Source organism: Hypomesus transpacificus, unplaced genomic scaffold, assembly GCF_021917145.1.
Source record: "Hypomesus transpacificus isolate Combined female unplaced genomic scaffold, fHypTra1 scaffold_214, whole genome shotgun sequence".
Lineage (NCBI taxonomy): Eukaryota > Metazoa > Chordata > Actinopteri > Osmeriformes > Osmeridae > Hypomesus > Hypomesus transpacificus.
Window position 1 is genome coordinate 198,534 of NW_025813753.1, and position 15,749 is coordinate 214,282.

At 46.1% G+C, this 15,749-nt stretch overlaps 1 protein-coding gene and 1 long non-coding RNA gene across 8 annotated transcripts in view; one reads left to right on the plus strand and one right to left on the minus strand.

The window, feature by feature from the left end:
* Positions 1 to 1,994: 1,994 nt before the first annotated feature.
* Positions 1,995 to 15,749, minus strand: part of LOC124462464 (rho guanine nucleotide exchange factor 4-like) — a 49,624-nt gene continuing 35,869 nt past the window's right edge. For 2 of the 7 annotated variants that reach the window (XM_047014038.1, XM_047014040.1), the window contains 10 exons: positions 13,232 to 13,377; positions 7,913 to 8,092; positions 7,449 to 7,643; positions 6,903 to 7,082; positions 6,502 to 6,734; positions 6,065 to 6,194; positions 5,832 to 5,963; positions 5,384 to 5,621; positions 5,091 to 5,168; positions 1,995 to 4,839 (listed from right to left, as the gene is read on the minus strand). In XM_047014038.1, the coding sequence (XP_046869994.1) occupies positions 4,685 to 4,839; positions 5,091 to 5,168; positions 5,384 to 5,621; positions 5,832 to 5,963; positions 6,065 to 6,194; positions 6,502 to 6,734; positions 6,903 to 7,082; positions 7,449 to 7,643; positions 7,913 to 8,092; positions 13,232 to 13,377 (1,667 nt within the window). In that variant the 3' untranslated portion in view covers positions 1,995 to 4,684. Of the gene's footprint in view, positions 4,840 to 5,090; positions 5,169 to 5,383; positions 5,622 to 5,831; positions 5,964 to 6,064; positions 6,195 to 6,501; positions 6,735 to 6,902; positions 7,083 to 7,448; positions 7,644 to 7,912; positions 8,093 to 8,227; positions 8,871 to 9,740; positions 10,082 to 10,245; positions 10,726 to 13,231; positions 13,378 to 15,749 lie in introns of those variants that run through there. The other 5 variants (XM_047014044.1, XM_047014042.1, XM_047014043.1 and 2 more) reach the window with 5 other exon arrangements.
* LOC124462465 lies at positions 8,460 to 9,620 on the plus strand. Its single transcript, XR_006955433.1, has 3 exons — positions 8,460 to 8,527; positions 8,637 to 8,733; positions 8,815 to 9,620. It is a non-coding gene; the product is annotated as an uncharacterized LOC124462465 (long non-coding RNA).

Below are 15,749 nucleotides of genomic sequence, written 5' to 3' on the forward strand. Positions count from 1 at the left end.
TTAACCACCCGGAAGTGACGGCATTTACCGTTTACTGATTGGTTAGTTCGACAGTGATTTAAACGCACTCTGTCTGCGAAGCGCCTGGAAGGACCCTGAAGCGTCACGATCGGCTACGAGTGGCGCAAGGCTGTTCACACCAGACGTGCATTTCTCCGCGCGGGTCAGCAAGCCTTTCAGCTACTCTGAGCTTTCTTTTTTCACATGTAACGCTGACATGGTACATAAACATAGGCTTTATTTAGGAAACGTGTTATTCCAACAGCTCAGTATGCCACAGTATGTATATTTAGGATATATTTAAATATGTATTCACATATTCTGTCTCCGTCCTTCTCAGGAACGTTGTTGACGACCCTCTCCCTGTCTCCCGTAGCCCCCCATGCGCCCCCCCATGGGCCACCCCTGCCCGCCTACCGGCCCACGGGCACCCCCACCAACAGTTACCTGCTCCACAGTGGTGAACAGCAGGGTCTTCACACCTACAGCTACCTGCCCCACAGTGGTGAACAGTAGGGTCAGTGTTCACACTAGAAACAGAGCTGGAAAACGTGATGCTCACGTTTAGGCAGAGCAGACAATGTGGAACCCAGGCGTTTTAATCAGTTTGGAGCATGTAGCCCTAACTCTAGCCCTGGAGCATGTACTAAATGAACATTCATCACTGGTTGATAAATGTAGTATTTAAGGTGGTATCAGTGGCGGTCGTAGCACATTTAGCACCCCAGCCGAGTTTTTCACTTACACCTGGGACAAAGAACTCTATTGCCGCCCCCTACACAGCCGGCCGCACCAACACAGTACACGGAACGAATGGCACAAACACAATCGCATTACCTCTTTTTGGCCACAGGGCGCTAAACACACAAATTGCGGAAAAATGCTGCCCCTATCTTCATGGTGCCTCGGGCGGCTGCCCGGTCGGCCCGTGCCTAAAACCGCCCCTGGGTGGTATGGACACGCTTGTGTTTGTGTCTTGTTTTTAAATCTTACTTTTTCAGGTCAGAAGATGGTAGATATGCATTCACACTCCAGTCCAGTTTTACAAATACTGGTGCCTTCTCAGTCTCTCAAAACCAGTGTTCTTCCTTCCAAGCATAATGTGAATCTAATCTATCCATAACTATCTGTCTGTGTGTGTCTGTGTGTGTGTGTGTGTGTGTGTATATATAGTATATATTATAGTTATTCTTAAGTGATAGAGGAGTTTGAATTATGTTTTATTTTGGGACCCATATTTAGCGTAATGTGTGTGTGTGTATGTATAAACACACACACAACGTTACACAACACATCAACGGATGTGACGCTAAGTCTTGTTCTAGAGGATAGGGCTGTCTAAATTTGTCATTTTGTATTTTTAGAACTTGGAGCCCTTTAAAACACTTATTTTAGTTTCTCCATGTGTAAGACTCGATTGAGCTTCTGTTTTAAATAGCTGCTTTTCCTTGTACAGTGTGATTGAGTTCCGCCTTTAGTCTTTTATGCACCTGTGGTCAGGAAATCTGTTTAAAGCATCATAGGGAGGAACTGTTGTGTGTTCTTAGGCAGAATGGGTTATAGGTGTCTTGTCATGGCTCCAGAGCACAAGTGCCTCATTATTGATGTTTGTCAAAGTTAACATCTCAAATCACTGCTAACATTTTTAACAGAATGTTGTTTTTTTTACCACCAATAATTCAAATCATTTAAGATCTACAGGAAGACACCTTATTTCCAAACTCTACTTTTGTCTGGTCCATCCCAGTCCCTGAATGACTACCCTGTCATCATCGCCTCAGTTAAATAATTTACTTTATATTTTGTGATTTGTTACAAATAAATGCAATTATGAGATTGTCAACATGCACTTATTGAGCCATCTTTCAGTTTTCAGTGATGAATGTCCTACTTCTTATCTAGATGATGTAATTACTGTGCTACCTCTTATCTAGCTAGATGTGTAGTACAGTATAATTAGGGTTAAACTGTACTAGAAAGGTTCTTCCAGGAGCCAGAGACACATAAGGTTTTATTTTCCCGTAATTTGAGTGCATATGTAAACAACCATACACTTACAAATATAATGTACAAACACTTTTTCATTTAGCAATTTGAACAATCTAGAGAAATGTAACAATTGCGCAACTCAACCCAAGACAAACGAGGTGAAACTCTGACACGAATTCTGTCTGGAACAGCAGGATGGAGACCAAGTGATGCATAAAATAAAATAAAAAATACTGTAAACCATTACAAGAATAACAGGAACTATTGGGATACTTCTTATGAATGTTAATGTACCATCTGTGATCCCTAATCAGACTAGCATGGTACATGATCTATAGAGCTAACCAGGCTAGCATGAAACATGTTCTCTTGGCTAGCATGAAACATGTTCTCCTGGCTAGCATTGAACGTGTTTTCCAATCAGGCGACCATGTAACAGCTTTATCTGCTGTCAGCTCAGCTCGACTTTTATTGAAATGGAAACGGTTGTTTATTTGCCACTGGGAAACAGACTGTCACTAGCTTGAGGATTCCAGATTCTGTGTAGCGGCTACAGGAGAACATATTGTGGGAGATATTGAAGAGAATGTCGGGAGGAGTGAAACTGGAGAACACACAGCTGCTCTCCTTCATGTAGCACTGTGTGCCGCTGGCAGGAAGAGATTTGCTTGAACATTTAGGCAAATCTGACATGCATGTCACTCAGAGCAACACCAAAGGCTAGCATACCAAAGGCTAGCATACCCAAGGGCAAAAAAGCTAGCATACTCGAAAGTTAGCAAACTCGAAAGCTAGCATACTTGAAAGCTGTTGGCATACTCAAAGGCTCAAAGCATATTCTGTCATGTTTGTGACAACTCTGAGCAATGCTTCATATCTTACACACAACACACCTGATAACAGTTCCGTAAGTAAAAGTAAAAAGTATATATTTCATTCAAAATCAAATGTTTGGGGTTTGGGTAAAGACATGCACTCCTGCATGCAGGTTCAGTATTTGGGCAGACCTGGAACCCTTTAAAAAGTAAAAGAATATTTAGGAAACTCCTTACAACTGAACAAAGCACCCTGCCATGGTTAATTTGCAATGCGTCAATCTGGAGGAGCTGCAGGACGTGAATGTCCAGCTCTATAGTATAACTACACTCCAAAACCTCTTTTTGAGTTAGTTTCAGTTTAAGCTCCACAGAGCTACCTTTAAAAAAACTATCAACATTACTTGTAACTTGATATAGAAAGGCAAAATAAGTATAATGCTAAAAATAAATGTTTTTAGGGATTATCAGGAAATGATCAAAATAAATGTGATAGTCCATCAAAAATGGTTCATATTAGGCTAGGAATAATTCCAGCGTTGCTGCATAGTCACAGCATACAAACCCTGACCGTCCCTTCATAACAGCTATCGACCCTTCAGACCTCTCCCACTGCCAGCACTGATAAAACAATAACGTGAATTTAGAAACGTTCCAAGCACTATTAGGATGTTTGAGAGGACCTGTCAGTAAATTGTCCCCCGCCCTACTTCTCTCCAGGTTTCATCCGTGCTTCAACAACTCTGTCTCACTAGCGCCTCATGAACATTCATCAGGTGAGGGAGGAATGAGGAGCTCAGCTCCACAGGGATCAGAAGCTAACCCTGACCCTAGCTAACCCTGACCCTAGCTAACCCTGACCCTAGCTAACCCTGACCCTAGTTAACCCTGACCCTAGCTAACCCTGACCCTAGCTAACCCTGACCCTAGCTAACCCTGACCCTAGCAAACCCCTTACCCTAGCTAACATTAACCCTAACCCTTGCTAGCCTCAACCCTGACCCTACCTAGCTTCATCTTAAATGAATCTGTTGCTGAAACCATTAAAAGGGAGACGTTTTTTTGAAGCTTCCAAGCATGTGTTTGTATGTATGTATCATGCCATTAGGCTAAATTTAATCCATGAGATTTCAGATGGCACTTCCAAAAAGAAGTAATGAGCTTCCAGTGAGCAGGGTAAGGCTCCAGAGGTACAGGTGGGGGGCTGAGTGGGTTTATCTATAGACTAGTATCTAGACTAGTATCTATAGACTAGTATCTATAGACTAGTATCTATAGACTAGTATCTAGACTAGTATCTATAGATGAGTATATATAGACAAGTATAAAGGTTAATGCCTTAGGGTTCCAAACGCTTCTCTCCAGCACTCAAATCAACCTTAATATTATCTCGTACATTTTCACAGAAATAAGAAACGTTCCCCTTTCTTTCTTTTTTCTTCTTGACAGAAAACAAACTTCAATAGAAAAACAAATTCATGTGGCACTGTGAGCGGTTGGCATTTGTTGAACATAAAACAAAACACTGAAAAAAATCAATTCTCTCGTCTTTCAAAGAGCAACTGTCACATGGTCACATGGTCACAGTCAGTAGAACAGTAGCAGTATTAGTACCATAATTATGAGTCGTAGCAACGCTCTCCCATGGCAACGCTCTCTAAACCTTACTGTCCAGCACAGCTTTTCCCATTCTGATTGTTAACCCTAACCTCATAAAGTGCTTTCTCAAAGAAAAAATATCCTAATCAATATTGTCATAATCTTTATCTTCACAATAATCAGAATATCAATTAGGACGTTATAAATACAAAGGGGGAACAAAAAGAGGAAGAATTATAAAGGTCTGTTCAGGCACGAGCGGATAGCTCCCCTCTTCTCTTTCACTTCTTGAAGGGCGTGAGCCGGCCGATGTTGTGCCAGAATGTGGTCTTGCGTTTGGGCTCGGCCAGCAGGAAGACCTGCTGCTGTGCCAGGGTACTGGGCAGGGACGGGTGCTTCTGGCGCAGAAGGAAGTCATAGTAGGGACGAGTCACAGCTGCATGGGGGAGGAAAGGTGGTGGAGGAGAGGGAGGGAAGAGAGGGGGGGAGGGAAGAGAGGGAGGGAGAGAGGGGGGAGAGAGGGAGGGAGGGAGGAGAGGGGGGGGGGGGAGGGAGGAATTTACAACTTTGTTTTTGTTTTTATCCAGACATTGTAAATACAACTCAAAGGAGTCTTCCTGCCTGGGGCCCACACTCACTTTCACCCTGTCAAGACAACATTACCCAGAGAGCACACTGGGATCATACCTTTAGGCTTCCCTGCTGGATGGATTTTGCAGGCGTTCAGCATTGCCTGTTTCTTCTGCACCTCGGTGAGGGAGAAACCTGTAATTACAAAGAAGAAGAAAAAATAACTTTTAAATATTAAATTGTTTTCAATATAAATTTTGCTTTTCAATTAATTCAATCATCACAAGGTGTTTCATTTATATTAAGCCATAGAACAATGTGCTAGGACACATAGTACTGTTCTAGAAAACAGTGTATGGTTCTAGGACACAGAGTAAGGTCTGGATGTGTCTGTCTAGATCTCCTCTCACCAGTCTCACGGTCATTCTGGACCTGTTTCCTCTCGTCAGCAAAGGCTTGCAACCAGCGCTGCTTCTGTTCCGGCTTCCTGGCGCACAGCAGGAAGTCTCCACTGGCTGAGTGCAGCTTCACACCGTTCTTCACACTCACGTTCAAGTCCTTCTCCCTCCCGTCCTCTACATCCACCACCTCCACCTGCTCCATCAGCATGCGGCCCTTATAGTACAGCATGTCCCGGCGTAACAGGTCCTGGGAGAAGGGAGGAGGAGGGGAGAGGAGATGGGGAGGGTGAGGGGAAGGAGGGGAGAGGAGATGGGTAGAGGAATAGGATAGGGAGAGAACAACCAAGGTTGAAATGTGTCTTGGTGTGGCTAGGCTTGGACACTGTCTCGTAAACAAATCAAATGTAACTGTGGATGTGCATTACAGGTCAGGGTTATGTAACTACTGATATGGTACCTTCTTGCAGAAGACCATCTGGTGGTCGAACAGGAAGAACATACGCTGCTGACTCCGACACTGGGGAGGAGAAATCTTCGTCAGCTCCCCGGAGAAGATCAGATCTGAGCTCATACTAAGGATGTCTTCACCCTGGAGACACACACACACCATGACTGCATGCATACATATATTAGTGGTAGTGATGGGTGTAGCTCAGTGGATGTAGCTCATGGTGGAGATGAGAGGCTCACCTCCCAGTCCTCTATGGAGCTCTGCCATTGGGCGATCTTATGGACGTTTTCCAGGCGGCGCTTCCTCTCGTTGATGAGTCGAGCAACGTTCTTCATGGCGCTCAGAGCAGCTTCCACATCCCGGTAATCCCTGGGTTTAGGGGTCAGGGCACTTGTTTGCGTAGAGACACTAGGGTGCCAGCATCGTTTTATAACAAATAGAACTAGCTTGTGTTGGTGTATACAGGTGCTGTCTTGTTTAACTACACTACAAATATTATCTTGGGCCCCACAACTTCAAATGCTACATCTACAGTTTTTAAGGGGGGTTAGGGTTAGGAATTAGTGATTGAGTTAAAAGTACATTAATGGTTAACGTTATGGATAACACTATTTAGTGAATGGTCAGTCCTCACTAGGATATTAAAACAAACTTGTGTATAAAGCTGTGTGTGTACCTATGTGTGGGATTGGTGTATTTCAGCAGTTCAGCCAGCTGTAGCGGGTACTTGCAGATCTTCTGGACGGGAGTGAGCAGAAAGCCATCCAGCGAGATGTCGATCATCTTCTGCAGCAGGCGGCAGGCCTCGAAGAAGAACACATACTTGTTGACCTTCATGAGCCGGGAGAGATGCACACAGGCATTCGGGTGGTTGTTGCAGTACTCAGAGTAGATCTGGAAGTCTGTTTGCTGTGAGAGACAGAGAGAAGGTTTTGGATTTAAACTGCGATCTCTGGATCTGAAGTCAACTACTCTACCACTGAGCTATGCCCAGCCACTGTTGTGTGTGTGAGGTGTGTGATGCGTGGGAGTGTGTGTGATGCGTGAGGGTGTGTGTGAGGTGTGTGAGGTGCTCACGTGATCCAGGAACACGCTGCCTATCTCGCTGAGGTGTGGCCGCTCGGTCTGGAACCTTCTCTCCAGGTCCTTGAGGAAGCTCCTCTGGAAGCGGTAGATCTCCTCGATGTTCCCAAAGATGGTGACCAGCTGCTCCTCGCTGAACATGTCCGTCCTCTTACGACACTGCCGGATATAGCCCTGCACACGCAGTGTCATCACAGCAATGCCAGCAATACGTTGTCATGTGTGTTTACAGAGTGGAACATCATGTGTTCAGAGTGGAAAATGCTGTGTTCAGAGTGGAACATGGTGTGTTTACAGGGTCTGATGGGTTCACTAGTCCGTCACTTGAAGTCAGAATAAACCCTCAGTGTGCTGAGTTTGGGGTTCTGCGTCTGTGTCTCCGCCTTCTTGGGCTCTGTGCCACTTTGTTCTTGGGGACATTAAAGTGTGCTACAGAGCTAGATACCATTCAGTAGTGTCATGTTATCTGGGGAGTTGTTAAACTATCGTAGTAGTGAGTATGTATGTTTGACCTTTGAACCTGGACTCGGTTCCTCTCACCTCACAGATGTCTTTCAGGTGCTTGATGTAGTCTCTCTCTGTGCTCATGATCTCGTTGATGACGTTGGTCCTCATCTGGTCCCTGCAGGGCAGCGCCGCACCCAGCCCGCCCCACGCCCGCTCCTCCTTCCCCGAAGCCTCCTCCTCCAGCTGGGACAGGAAGTCCTCCATGGGCTCATCCTGGTTCACACGCAGCTGGGGGGCAAAGCGTCATGTCACCACGAGACCCCGGGCCCCCTGACATCACTTAGCTGGGCCACCCCAACACAAACCCCCTGACATTACTCAAAACTGCATGAATTACAATGACTATTTACCATTTAGATCATTAGATGGTGAAAATCACAGTAGAGACTTTTGAAACACTAGATTTTTTTACTAAATGTTATAAATACTAGGACCATTATAGACACTAGAAACTAGATACATTGTAGATACTAGACATGAAGGTGACAGGAACTCACTCGTACAAAGCTGGCAGGGAACCAGCCTTCGCTGTCCAGGATTCGCCCCCACCACCACTCCTTGTTGCTGGCGTCTATAACCTCGATCACGTCCCCAGCCTTGAAGCCCAACTCCTGGTCGTCCATGGTGACGTGGTCCCAGAGCGCCTCAGCAAACACCACGCCACCATCACTGATCAGCTGGGGGTGACATCATCACCACACACCTCAGGGTGACATCATCACCACACACCTCAGGGTGACATCATCACCACACACCTCAGGGTGACATCATCACCACACACCTCCAGGTGACATCATCACCACACACCTCACCTGGCGGCTCAGCCAATGGGAGAGCACCCTGCAGATGCTTTTCAGGAAAGCGAGGGGAGTCCACCAGAGCACCGTTACCCAGGCAACAGCTAGGGCTAGGGTTGGGTACCTACTTAGTTTATTTAGTTTATTTTTTACAGGGACAGTGCACATTAAACAAAGTTTCAGTAAAAGTGCCGGTTTTAGCCAGCCGGCTAATTTTTTACCGCAGTCCCTGGGCAGGGCAACGTAGGATAAGCAAGATGTTGCATACAGATAGAGCAACATGAGCAGGTGAGACCAGCACCAGGTTCAGAGCAGGTGAGACCAGCACCAGGTCCAGAGCAGGGGAGACGAGCACCAGGTCCAGAGCAGGTGAGACCAGCACCAGCTACCAGAGCAGGGGAGACCAGCACCAGGTCCAGAGCAGGTGAGACCAGCACCAGGTCCAGAGCAGGGGAGACCAGCACCAGGTCCAGAGCAGGTGAGACCAGCACCAGGTCCAGAGCACGGGAGACCAGCACCAGGTCCAGAGCAGGGGAGACCAGCACCAGGTCCAGAGCAGGTGAGACCAGCACCAGGTCCAGAGCACGGGAGACCAGCACCAGGTCCAGAGGACAGGTGATGCAGTACTGGTTAAGGTGAGGACAGGTGGTGTAGCATCCTACAGGTGAGGACAGTATTTATGTAGTAGTGGGCAAGGTAAAGGTTGTGGCTAGGGTGAGGACAGTATTTCCATCACCATGGTGAGGGGGAACATGGGCCTGTTTCTAGGTTACACACCCACACAATCTCCTTTCTTCGATTAGAAGTGAAAATCTTCATATTTCCAGTGTGAATAGCAGGTCCTACTGCTCAAGGACATATTGACTGTACCAGGACATATCTACTGTACCAGGATATATCTACTGTACCAGGACATATTGACTGTACCAGGGCATATCTACTGTACCAGGACATATCTACTGTACCAGGATATATCTACTGTGCCAGGACATATCTACTGTACCAGGGCATATCTACTGTACCAGGACATATCTACTGTACCAGGATATATCTACTGTGCCAGGATATATCTACTGTACCAGGATATATTTACTGTACCAGGGCATATCTACTGTACCAGGACATATCTACTGTACCAGGATATATCTACTGTGCCAGGATATATCTACTGTACCAGGATATATTTACTGTACCAGGGCATATCTACTGTACCAGGATATATCTACTGTGCCAGGATATATCTACTGTACCAGGATATATTTACTGTGCCAGGACATATCTACTGTACCAGGGGCATATGTGGTGTACATTCACCCTGGAGTCACACTCCCCAATGGGTTAGGGTTACACCTCTACAGAACACACACCTCTACAAAACACACACCTCTACAAAACACACACCTCCACAGAACACACACCTCTACAGAACACACACCTCCAGAGAACACACACCTCTACAGAACACACACCTCCACAGAACACACACCTCCACAGAACACACACCTCTACAGAACACAAACTCACAAACCTAGACTACACACACAGTCCATCCATTTGGCATCACCAATGATAGACTCTTCCCAACAGTTCTTCCAAAATATCTGAAGAATACATGTCAGCACATCACTTGCACAGCCAACAACAAAATATTTCTAACGCTGCCCTCTATATTCAGTGCTGTGTGGTTGTATGCAGTATTGTGTACAACACTTCTGTCTAGTAGGATGCAGTACAGTATAGCTGTGTAGTAGTTTTAGGGTATGAGTGTTAGGGTAGTAGTGTTAGACTAATAATATTAGAGTAGGTATGTTAAAGTAGTATTATTAGTGTAGTATTGTTAGTGTAGTATTATTAGTGTAGTATTGTTTGTGTAGTATTATTACTGCAGTAGTATTAGTGTAGTATTGTTTGTGTAGTATTATTGGTGTAGTGTTGTTTGTGTAGTATTATTAGTATAGTATTGTTTGTGTGGTATTATTGGTGTAGTATTGTTAGTGTAGTATTGTTAGTGTAGTTGGCCATTGGTGTTTTACCTGTGTTTTTGTCCTTCCTCCCAGGAGTCCCATTAACACAATGCTCTGTTATCTTTCCCTCCTCTCTTCCTCAGCGATGCACCACACGTATGTGTGTGTGTGTTTACTGAGAGGCCGGCAGGAGCAGAAATGGAGGGTGAGTGCGTGTGTCTACTTATCCATCTAGGTGCAGCGGGTTTGCACGTATATCAATATGTGAGCCGTGTCTGTGTGTAAATAGATGCTACTGTGTGTGTATGAATGTGTGTGTGAGTGTGTGTTTTAGTGTGTCTGTCTGTGTATGAATGTGTGTATGTGTGTGTCTACTGGAAGGCGAGCAGGAACATCAGCACCACGTTGATGATGACGAGGAGCACCATGATGATGAAGACCACCACCTTCTGGGTGTCGGGGTGCAGGTTGCAGCGTAGTAAGGTGTTGAGCAGGCCGAAGCGCTGACGACCCCTCTGGGACCCTCCTCCCCGGGCCATGTCCCCTCCACCCGCCCCTCCGCCTGCCCCGCCCTCCTGCCCCCTCCTCCGACGCTCCCTCACCGCCCCCCCCGCTGCCGCACCACACAGCGATCGGTCCTGCTCCTGCTGACGCCGCCGTCGCCCCCCTCCTTTCCACCTCCTGTTCTGCTCTCCTCTCTCCTCCTCTTCTTTCTTCTCCGACAACACCGCCTCTCTGCTCCCCTGCCACGGTGCTGCCTTCCTGGCCTCGAAGGCTTTGTGTGTGTTTGAGTGTGTGTATTAGCGTGTGTGTATGTGTTTGAGTGAGTGTATGTTTGTGTTTCAGTGTGTGTACGTATATGTGTTTGAGTGAGTGTGTGGCTTTCCTCTCTCGCTCTCTCTCTCTCTCTCTCTCTCTCTCTCTCTCTCTCTCTCTCTCTCTCTCTCGCGTCCTCCCTCGTGTCACTGGCTACTTCTTCGTCTTGTCAGGAAGCGATGCTGTATCTCTCTCTTCTGGCTCCTCATTCTCCTCCTTTACCTCCTCTGTAGTCTTCTGCCGTTCCTCGTCTGGGTTACGTGATCACGGCTCGCCCTGCTGCTCTAACATGGCAGCTCTCTCCCTCTACTCCTCTCTCCTTTTTAGTGAGCACTAAAGCTAAAATGGTGCTCTGTCTGCCTGGAGCTCTATGAGAACGGACATCCATCTAGCTTCCTGGATCGCTCTCTCTCTCTCTCTCTCTCTCTCTCTCTCTCTCTCTCTCTCTCTCTCTCTCTCTCTCTCTCTATCTTGCTCTCTTGCTCTCTCTCTTGCTTTCTCTCTCTCTTTCTCTCTCCCTCCCTCCCCTCTCTTTCTCTCTGTGTTTCTATCTGTGTATCTCTCTCTCCTTCCCACCACGAGCAGCCAATCAGATGTCTGAGTGGGCCCGTATCCTGGATACGGAGAGGTGGAGGCAGGCCTTAGCAACCCTGGGGAGGGGGCGGGGGATGGGGAGGTGGAGGGAGGATCCAGAATGATAAAATGTGAATGTGTGTGTGGGATAAAGAGGGTGGGGGTATGAGTGTGTGTGAGAGTTTGTGTGAAGGGCAGGGAAACAGGGGATCTGAGTGTGTGTGTGAGTGTGTGTGGGGGACAGGCAAGAGTGAGTGTGTGTATGTGGGTGGAGGTGTGTGTGAATCCTCAGGTGTGAACACAGCAGCAGGGTTGCTCACCCTCCCAACAGAACCCTCTTCTGCTGCTGCCCTCTGAACATCTGAATGTTTGTTTGGATAGAAATGTCTGTATATTAATAAACTGTATATGTACTCAACATGATTCCTGCCACACAACTCATAATGTACACAGTGATCCTCATCTCTGAAGCAATAGTATGCAGAGCGTTAGAGACAGTGTAAATTATGTTTCTATGCTCTCATGCATCACCTAGTCCCAGGGATGGTTTCCATGGCAACAGTCCCCATGACCCAGCAGCTGATGCTCCCCTGTTGACAATGGCTCATCGCCATGGTAACAGTGTGGCTAAGCATCGCCATTGTAGCACTGTGGCTAAGCAACGCCCTGGTAGCACTATCCTTATCTTTACATCCTCTTCTCACCTCTTTCCCTTCAAGCATTGTCTGGTAGCTCTGAATATGATAGTGTGTTACATCTTCTCGTTATAAGATGTAACGTAATGAGAGCTGTGCTGCAGGTCAATGGACAAGGCTGTTCTGCTGCGATGCCCTTGTGGTTTGTCGGGATCTGATTCGTTTACGCTGCATGATAACCAAGAAGTGTGAGGGATGACCAACTGACCAATAGTACCTAAGCCAGAGGGTTAGATCGCCGAAGAGGTGGTGCATACCCAGAATGCACCAGGAATATCATTCATAAACAGCAGCAAACTGTAGCAAATTATCTGTAATTACAGCAGCAAAACCCACAATAAGTTGTTGTTGCCATGTGGTACTCGTGTAGTACCTATGTAGTAATCATAAACTACACATGTAGTAACCATGTACTACCAACATACATGCATGTGTCACTGAGTATGATGGTGAACAAATGTAATGCCTCTGTCACAAACTCACTATCTCAATATCTCTCATGTCTTTCTCGCAAACACACAAAGAAAACAGAACAGTGAGAAAAAGAGAGAGGGAGAGAGAATGAGAGTGGGTGAGAAATGGAGGGAGTTAAATAGAGAGGGAGATAGAGAGAGGGAAGGAGAGAGAGAGGGAAAAGGAGGGAGAGAGACAGAGAGGGGGAGGTGGAGTGAGAGAGAAAGAGAGGGGGTGATAGAGAGGGACAGGTGGAGGTTGAGGTAGAGAGAGAGGGAGAGGTGGAGGTGGAGGTAAAGAGAGCGGGAGAGGTGGAAGTAGAGGTGGAGGTAGAGATAGAGAGAGAGAGGTGGAAGAAGAGAGAGGGATAGGTGCGGGGACAGGTGGAGGGAGAGATAGAGAGGGAGAGGCGGAGGGAGAGAGGGAGAGAGAGAGAGAGAGAGAGAGAGAGAGAGGGAGAGGTGGAGGAGAGAGAGAGAGGGAGAGGTGGAGGGAGAGACGAAGGAGGACTGTCCTACCTCGTTGATGGCTAGTTGTTCGCCTCCTCCTCCAGGGTGGCCGAAGCGATGGCAGGAGCTGTGGAAGTCTTCGTACAGATCCTCCTCACTGGCCCCGTCCCCCAGCCCCCCGCACCTCTCTGGCCCCCCATCTGGAACCACCACCGCTGGGGGGTGGATTGGGGGGGGAGAAGATAGAGAGAGAGAAGTAAAGGGAGAGAGACAGGGAGAGAGAGATATGGAGGGAGATAGAGAAAGACGGAAGGGGTGGGGGAAAGAGTGGAATATAAAGTCTCATTTCACATCTTGATTAGGCGCTGGCTCAGACAACTTGATTGCAGATAAAAAGAAAAACACAAACAAACACATCATCTAATCACTACTTTGGTACCAGACACAGCTGAAACCTCAGAGGAATGGAACACTGCCATAGTAAACACAATATAAAAAACACACATTAAGATGATTAAACCAGGTCTTAACTTTTCCTTCACTAAACACGGACAGAATGTGACTGGGCGCCATTATGCAATACACAAATACCTCTCTCTGAGAAAGGTCTCTAATGGCCTAGCCCTCTGACTGTGGAGAGGAGCTGTAAGATCTCTGTCACAGAGGCACACCCAGATGGATGAGCAGACACACACACATACTGCCCACACACACATACTGCCCACACACACATACTACACACATCAGTGTTTCCGACACATATTAGGTTTCATTCTTATTATTCTTTTTTTACGCTATTTCCTTTCCCTGCTCTTCCTCTGTCTCTCTGTCACTCACGTGTCTCTCTCACATACGCACACACACACAGTCACAACGTCAGCACACGTTAGCAACGACGCATAGATACACCGTTCTAGTAAGACAGACGGCAATATCGGCGAGCCCTCAGCATTAGTACCGCAGCCAAAAGTCTAGGAAAGTTGAGGCTACTTTTCGCTAGGTACCTACGAACATGTCTTAATCTGCTAGACCAGTGGGTTCCCCTTTGTTCTTTTGGTTAGCAGTCTCACAAGTCAAGCAGCTAAATACTTATTTAGCATGAACATTGTTAGCTACTGTAGTGTATTCCTGTGTTTGCGCTGTTGCTCAGCAAGTATCATGCCATGTGGTAGGAGGACTGATCGACAAGCGCATCATACATTTAACCAATTTTAGACTTGCATGTACAGTAATCAGGCGGAATTAATCTGAAGGTTGCTGATGCGATTTCCTGCCGTGCCAAATTATGTTGTGTCCTTGGGCAAGGCACTTCACCCTACTTGCATTGGGGGAATGTCCCTGTACTTACTGTATGTCGTTCTGGATAAGAGCATCTGCTAAATGACTCAAATGTAATGTAACTAATGGTTGCTCTCCAGGAATTTTTATCCTAGTAACCAGTTAAGGGGACTACTTGACCAACAACCTACAACATAGTGAACAACAAGTCTTAAGTAAGTTTTGCTACTTGCATAGCTAGTTACAGCTGACAAAAAATATACAGCCCAGGGTGGCGTTATTGCTAGGTGGTGTCGCCCTGTTTGTCTAGCAGCTATGGCCTATGTCCGTTTTTTGTTCTCTCCGGGAGGTACTGTGTGTAGCAAGTTACTGTAGCTGGCAACTGTTAGAACTACAAAGCCACATGCACAGGCGAAGGTCATAATGTCTCATATGTATGGCCATGGATATCATGCGATGATTCGAAACCATAAAAAAGGTTTTGAAAGGCCATCAAATAATTATAATCCCCCAAAGTTTTTTTCAATAGGTCATCAAAAGTTTTGAATGCTCAAAAAAAGAAATCTAATCTGATCAGGTCAAAAAAGTTTAGACAATCAAAATTCAGTTTCAAAAGTCAGAATATTTTTGTTCCACTTTTTTACAATGTTTTGCAGAGTTTCATATTTGTAACGGTTCTCTCTGTGTCTTTTGGTTGTTGCCATGTTTGAAACTTCGTAAATTGTAATCTGAAAACTGGTGTTTGTATGTTTGTAAAAAGGTTTTGCAAAGTTGAATTTAGGCTTTTGAAAGGGCGAATTACATAACATTTCCACTCGTATTCTTTCAGAGCTGAATATGAAACATCCATATTTCAAAGATATGCCCAGGTATGCTCACACAGTTACGAGTTTGCAAATCCTAGTAGTGTTCTCTCGCAACTCTCAGATCTGAAGATTTGTAAAACTGTTTGTAACTCTGAAAAAAAAAAAATCCTCTCTCGTTTTATTGTTTATTGCTAGAACCCACTATACCTCCTCCATGACATTCCATTTCTATTGCATGCCAGATAAATAGGACACCAAACTAAAATTGTATTCCTAACCTGTATCTCTCTTTTACTTTTGCTGTCCAATAGTCAGAACAATAATACCAATCTTAAGAGAGGATGTTATCTGCTGTTATCTCTGCAGCCTGCAGGTGATTGTGTCTGACTCTAGGGGGCGACGTAGCACACACTCACAGCAGCCCCGTTCTGGACTGTCCTTCATTTACGAAGAACTCCTCTAGTCTGGGGGTTTAACAAGCTTAGAGGAGGAGGAGGAACAGG